This window comes from Cydia fagiglandana, chromosome 2 (assembly GCF_963556715.1).
Source record: "Cydia fagiglandana chromosome 2, ilCydFagi1.1, whole genome shotgun sequence".
NCBI classification, from domain to species: Eukaryota; Metazoa; Arthropoda; class Insecta; order Lepidoptera; family Tortricidae; genus Cydia; species Cydia fagiglandana.
The window spans coordinates 3,838,715-3,845,471 of record NC_085933.1 but is presented as its reverse complement, the minus strand read 5'-3'; the positions used below and the strand labels follow the sequence as shown (position 1 = coordinate 3,845,471).

The 6,757-nt window shown below is 35.8% G+C and overlaps 1 protein-coding gene across 1 annotated transcript; it reads right to left on the bottom strand.

Moving 5' to 3' along the window:
* Positions 1 to 631: 631 nt before the first annotated feature.
* LOC134672356 (zinc finger protein 708-like) lies at positions 632 to 1,811 on the bottom strand. Its single transcript, XM_063530236.1, has 2 exons — positions 1,730 to 1,811; positions 632 to 1,443 (listed from the first exon to the last, which is right to left on the bottom strand). The coding sequence occupies exons 1-2, from the start codon at positions 1,809 to 1,811 to the stop codon at positions 632 to 634; spliced, it is 894 nt and encodes a 297-aa protein (XP_063386306.1).
* Between the last annotated feature and the right edge of the window lie 4,946 nt (positions 1,812 to 6,757).

Here is a 6,757-nt window from a genome sequence, read left to right as displayed (position 1 = left end):
AAAAGTCTTCACTTATTTAAAACTCCAAATACTTTAAAGTGGAAAGTCCAATCGAGATTATTAATTGTAGGTATGTATTCAATGTGATATATTCTCCACTCGTATTAAAATAAGGCGATGTACCTTACATTGTACAGCTAAATTCTATACCTTTTATAAGCGCAGATGGCAGTAGGTAAATATCAATGTAAGAAACACACAGACATTTGGGATATAGTATCTGTGTGAGTAAGTAGTGTAGGTATATAAAATAAAATAAAATAAAAATATAATACATTTATTTCGGACAATTTAGAATCCACAGATTGTTAGTACCCACATCCCAATCCACAGAATAGTTAGTACACTAAAACCGTAAACACGATAGTTGCCGAACGTAGGGAAAGGTAAATACAGTTTTTTTTTACCTTTTTAACAATTCGGCTAAACTTAAAAAAAATAAAGAGACGTGTTCTGATTGTAATAACGGGTCATGATTTTTATCTGGATTTGTTATGGATATCATCTGTCTGTACCAAAAGTGTCGTTTCTGGCTGAAGAATTGTTACTCTTTTTGTTAATATCCATACTAAATCAAGATAAAATTGTTTTAACGATCAGAATTATATTACATTGGATACCTACAAACATTCTAAGGTCCTAATATTGGTTGTTTTTCATTTTCAACGACTATTTCAGGATGATTCTTTGTAATGTGATACTTCAAGTTGTTTGACTGCACATACGCCTTGTCACACACGGGGCACTTGTGTTTTTTATCTCCCGTATGTATTTTCTCGTGGACTTTCAATAGTCTTCGAGTTTTGAAGGCTTTGGGGCAGCACTGACATTTGAAATTCTTCCCGATAACGTGCTGAGCAGTGGCGTGTGCGTACAAATCCTTGTAATTAACGAAGGCCGCCCCACATTTGTCACAAATATGCCTTTTGACATCCGAATGTCGGACCAAATGTTGTCTCAAATAAGTGATAGTTTTAAATGCCTTTGGGCATTTGCTACACTTGTAATTCTTAACATCTGAATGTTTGATTTCATGCTGTTTCAGCCTTGGCAAGCTGGGAAACTTGTCACCGCACTGGTCGCATACATATGTGAGGTTCTCCATACGATTGTGGACCTCTCTCTGGTGTGCGGGCACTTGGCAAGGATAGGAGAATTTTTTGCCGCAGTCAGGACAAGTCGGGGCCTTCCACCCGTGACGTTCCTCCATATGCCTCCACCTGTTCCCGGGTTTCACTTGTTCTTTGCAAATGACGCAGGGATGCGTTTTCTTCTTCGGATACTGCAAGTGCACGGTCTTGTAGTGCGCGGTCCAGCGCTTTCGCTCGTCGTATTGTTTTATGCACAGAGTGCAGGCGTATTTAAACGTGCCTTCCTCTGTGATGACGACCTTGCAGAACTGTGCATATTCTTTGTTGATGAGAGCCTCTCTGCGCTTAGGACCTAGAAGAGAAAGATATCATTAGATTCTGCAAGTTACCAAGACACAATTTTTACATCTCAAACATAACGGTATTTTGGTTAAGTACTATAGTTATTATAGGTAGTTTTAAGTTATTCAGATATTAATCGTGTTTTGTCAGTTCAATCCTTTATTTCATTAAAAAATTCCCTCCACAGATCGCCCAAGATTCCACACCTCAGCAATGGGAGCTCGCGTCATGAACCACAAGGGCCACCAGTACACCAGGCACTCCGTCTGCTCCTCCAGGGTCAAGTGGCTCTGTACCGAGAGCAGACACAACAAGTGCCACGCTATAGTGGTCACTATAGGGTGTCGAGTTGTCGACTACCACCATAAGCACTGTCATCCTCCGTATCAAATAAATTTAGTTAAAGATGCGTAAGGTAGACAGTTTTTTTGCACTTGCAGTTCAATGATTAAAATGTTGATTTTGCACTTAAACGATCTCTTAGTTTGCGATGCTTAAATAGGCGTGTAAAAATTCTGGTCGATTTTAGAATGGCACGTTTAGAAATAATAACAAATTAGCTGTGAAAATAGATTAGTTCCTATAAATGTTTTATTAGATATTCAGAATGTATCGTGTAAATTTGAGTATTACAATTAGGTAGATTTAAAGTAGATAGGCTCAACAGCTATATTCCTTAATTACTTTTGAGTATACGATCATCTGAAAAGTTTTTCTTGTTTCATTTGTACGGTGAATAAGTAATACAATAATATATGGTCATAAATGACACCGTCACTTCCTAAGATATTTGTTTGAGTAACTCATCATCATCATATCAAATGTCAATGTGAAACACATTTCACTATATAAGTATTTGAAGTACCTAATCCTGATATCTGCATCCGCGGATGTGAGCCTTTGAGCCTTTGAATATCCGCAACCGCGTCAAAAAATCTGCATCCGCAACATCCCTGCTTTATGCTTCGTAATAATTGTTATGCAGTACACTATGGTCGTAAATAATTATAACGGCATTTCAAACTGTTTTGTAAGTTCCGTTTTTTTTTTTGCCTCATCGGAATATTTCGGGTGATGCGTCAATACGGTTTTCTATGCTGTGCCAACTCTGTTGCAATATGAAAATAATGCTGTATCTCGCATGCTCACTAACATCCTTCCAACTTTCAGATATACAGTTCCTCAAAAACATGAAGGGCCACGACGTGTTGCTGTGTAACGGTTTCAAATTCACGTACCATCGCACTCAGAGCTCTCATAACGGACTCAAAAAAAGATGGAGATGCACCAAGGAGAGTTACAGAGGCTGCAAAGCCGTGGTGTTTACGACTGTCAGTAATGGTATCTTGGAGTTTAGAAATGAGCACAATCACCTACCGGATAGTAAGGCTAGAAACATGCGGCACCTGCAGTTACCGACTGTGATAGGAACGATGGATGAATGAACGAATATGTCTTAATGAAATGTTCTAGTTCTGATCCCCTGGGTGGTTTTTGTTGACATTTAATCTAGTAGGATCCAGTAGAAAGTAAAAGAATAGTAATACCAGGTGAAAATATTTGTCCAGTAAGTAAATTTACCAACGCGAACGTGTGAAATCAGAATCTCCTCGAAAAAATCTTATATCAGAATTTCCTCTTAATCAACCTGTGTTAAATTGAACCTTAAATTGATGAGTTGTGAGTTTAAATTGTGAGTTTACTCAAACTGAATCGTGTTATAATTCTCTGAAATAAAGTATTCTACGGATAGTACGCATGAGGTGTTTTTCTCAACAACAGCGAAGTCTTCAACGGCAGAAGGAACTGAGCGGGTAACATATTCAAAATAATCTGAACACCGTTTCAATTATTAAGAGGGCAAGTGCGTGTTCAAATAATTTTGGATACCTCACCCGCTTAGTACCTATAACCCACTTATATTTACAGGCTTTTTGTGAAGTATTTTGACATTTTCGAAAGTAAAAATCCTAAATTAGCATGCTGCATTTTTATCGGTATTAATAATTAAAATAAGAGGGAGGCCTTTGCCCAGCAGTGGGACAATATAGGCTCATAATAATAATAATAAATAATTAAAAACTTGTCCCCAGCAACAATCATCGAAGACATGAACGACAAGCGTTTTCTCCTCCTCGGCGGCTACAGATTCAGCTTTCAAAAAACCAACAACATGGGTCAGAGATGGCGCTGCGTTCGCCACTGGGACGGCTGCCGCGCTGTCTGCTACGTAGATGACGACGCCCTAATAAAGGTCATGACACACCACAATCATAGCGCGGGGGAAAAGCGTAAGAAAATTACCCCACACAAAACATTTCCATTAAACACGAAATCTACGAAAGAATTTAAATTCGGGTCTAGAAAAGGAATGAAGTATAAGAAGACAACTTGACAAACCTATGATTGTTAAACTTGAAGACCAAAATTAATGCAGGCTAATACTTTCTACTGTCTTCATCAACACTTTAACTAGAATATAAGCCTTTTATTTCATTATGGAACAAGATAGATTTGTGTAAAAGTATTTTATTTTCATATTCTTGAATATAGGTTTTTCGTTTTTCTATATATTTTTTCCTACTTATGTATATAGGATGTACGATTATTTGTAGATTTTAAGCCTAGAAGTTCCAGTATCAGAACAGACAAATAAAAATAAATAATAAACATATCTGTTAACTTTGGTTTTATTTATAATCAAATACAAAATACATACACTTCTTAAATATTTTTTTAAATGTAACAAAATTTGTCTTTTTTTATTGATGTTTTTAAGGACCTGTCTTTTGGAATCATTAAGTTATAAGCATAAGTATAATTTATTTCCTACAACTGGAATGATTAATAAATATTTACTAATTTTACTATTGCAACTATTTAAACACAGGTCCCAAATTATACTATTGTATATACTAATTGTTTAAACTACTACGTATATGAGTATGTGAATAGCTTCTAAGCATTTAATATATAGTTAAATAATATCTATTCATAACAAAAATACCGACTTAATTATAAGTATTACATACTAAGCTACTTGTTCTTGATTTAAGTAGGTACACGAAATATGGAAAAGATACCAACTTAAACATACAATTCCATATGAAATATCAATAGTGACAAATCACAGTTCTTAAAATAGGTATAAAGACTTAATAACATAACAAGACATTTTCTTAAAGAAGTAAAGAAGAAAAAGTAAAGTATGACTTAAAAACATAACACTAATAATATAAATCCTTTAACACCAATAATATAAATCCTTTAATTAACATTATTATACAATATTAATACACAATTTAGTAGGTAACCAAAAAGCAGAAGCGGTGGTGGACAAGTGGATAATTGGATATGACGTCCGACTTTCAATCCGGTTCAAATAATGAATTTTTCGGAACTTTTGTACGGAATATCATTTGATATTTACCACCAGCTTTTCGGTGAAGGAAAACGTGACGAAACCTGCATACACCTGCGAAGAAATTCAAAGGTGTATGTGTAGTCCCATCCCAAACTCGAATTGGGCCAGCGTGGGGACTATAGCCCAAACTCTCTCGTGCTTGAGAGGAGACCTGTGCCCAGCAGTGGGACGTATAAAGGCTAAATTATTATTTTATTATTATTTAGTTTAATAACATCAATATATATTTATATACTAACTACAAAAATATATTCACGTTACTCTACTTGACAATGGTAAATCAAGAAACAGTTTTATTAAAGCCTTAGTCGTCACAGTTACATTTACTGTATTTAATATTTATATTAATACACAATTGTATAGTTTAGGACCTTTAAGGTCATCGACAGTAGTTATGAACACTATCAGTACCTACATTGCAATAATTATAACGTCACGGTCAAAGTTAGAGATAATTAAGGCACGCATCAATCAGGATCTAGAACTATATAAACGCTAGGTTTAAATAGTTGCGCCCGGAATTATTATCTACTCTTTTTTTTGTCACTGTTAATATTTAGCTACTATGTATGTATTAATACCAGTACGTATAAAAAAGGTATTTTATTTTTTGCATTGGACACCTAATCATATTTAGGTTAATTTTGCAAAAATTACAAGAAATAATTTCACGGTTGACTGAGTATAATGAACCGTAATGAACGCTATCACAAGTAACAAAATCCCTTTATAAAACCTAAGAGAACTGAAATCTACCGCAGCCAACCATGAAATAACCTAGTGTTAAAATTAGACAATTAAGCCAGTATCATTTCCTCCGAACCCCATCATGATCGTGTACATTGTTCAGCCTTATTATAGCGTCATTAAGCGTCGTAAGCCTGGCCTTGCAGCCTTTATCACACTGGTTGCACACCCAGTGCGTCTCGTGTTTCTGGTTGAGGTGTTTGGAGCGCTTCTTGAAGCGGTAACCTCCGAGGAGGATGATGGCGTTGCCGGCGCGCGACCAGCAGTAGCGCGGTGTGAGGGGATCTGAGGAGAAGAGAACACGGTTAATACACATGGAAGATACTTAGGGCATACTGAAAATTCCTGGACTGGCCACTTAGAAAAAAAAAAGTCTTCTCATATATCAGAATCCAGATTTTTTTTTAGTATGGCTCACGTACAGTACGTGAGATAAGTATCTAGTTTTTATAAACGCTTCGTCTGTCTGTCGTTTGCCGTCGCTGAAGGAAAGTCAGACCCGAATTGGTTTATAGCCAGAAACACATTCTTAAGGTTTTGTAATCAGTAAACGCCGCGCACTGCGCCCACCGTCACATTTCATAGAAAAACAGCAATATTTGTGTTGTATCTACGTGACGTTATACAGCGTACCGGATACCAGGGCCTATTTAAGCTGTATTTCTGTCACGTTCCACTCTTCTCTAATTAATTGTTATTTCAGAGGTTCATGTCTATAAAGATCATAACGACTTTGTTCGCAACTTTAGCTGTCTACTTAACATAAATATAACCCATAGGTATATTGCAAGGTCACGTTACACGTGAAATAAAAACAGCAACATCAATTGGCACATTTCTTACAGTAATTAATTTAAAAAAAACGTAATAAATAACAACATCCACCAACATGCAGGTACAGTTAAGTTAGACTAATCGATATATAAATAATTTAAAGTATAAAAATGAGATCAAGTACACCTATGAACACCACGTTTGTCACAATTCTAACTATACCTAATATTTCAAATTGAATAAAACAAGGTCACACATATGATGTTTTAAGTGTTAAATAACACCTTACACGAGCGAACAGAAGAAAAGGGGGAACTTTCAATCTTTTGTGTCTTAATTATGCTATGGTAAAATCGCTTCAGTACTGCAGAATAAATGA

Coding starts and splice junctions, on each gene's coding strand:
- LOC134672356 (XM_063530236.1), bottom strand. CDS start 1,811: ATGACAGTGCTTATGGTGGTAGTCGACAACTCGACACCCTATAGTGAC. Junction 1,444..1,729: donor ACTTGTTGTGTCTGCTCTCG/GTACAGAGCCAC, acceptor TTTCTCTTCTAG/GTCCTAAGCGCAGAGAGGCT.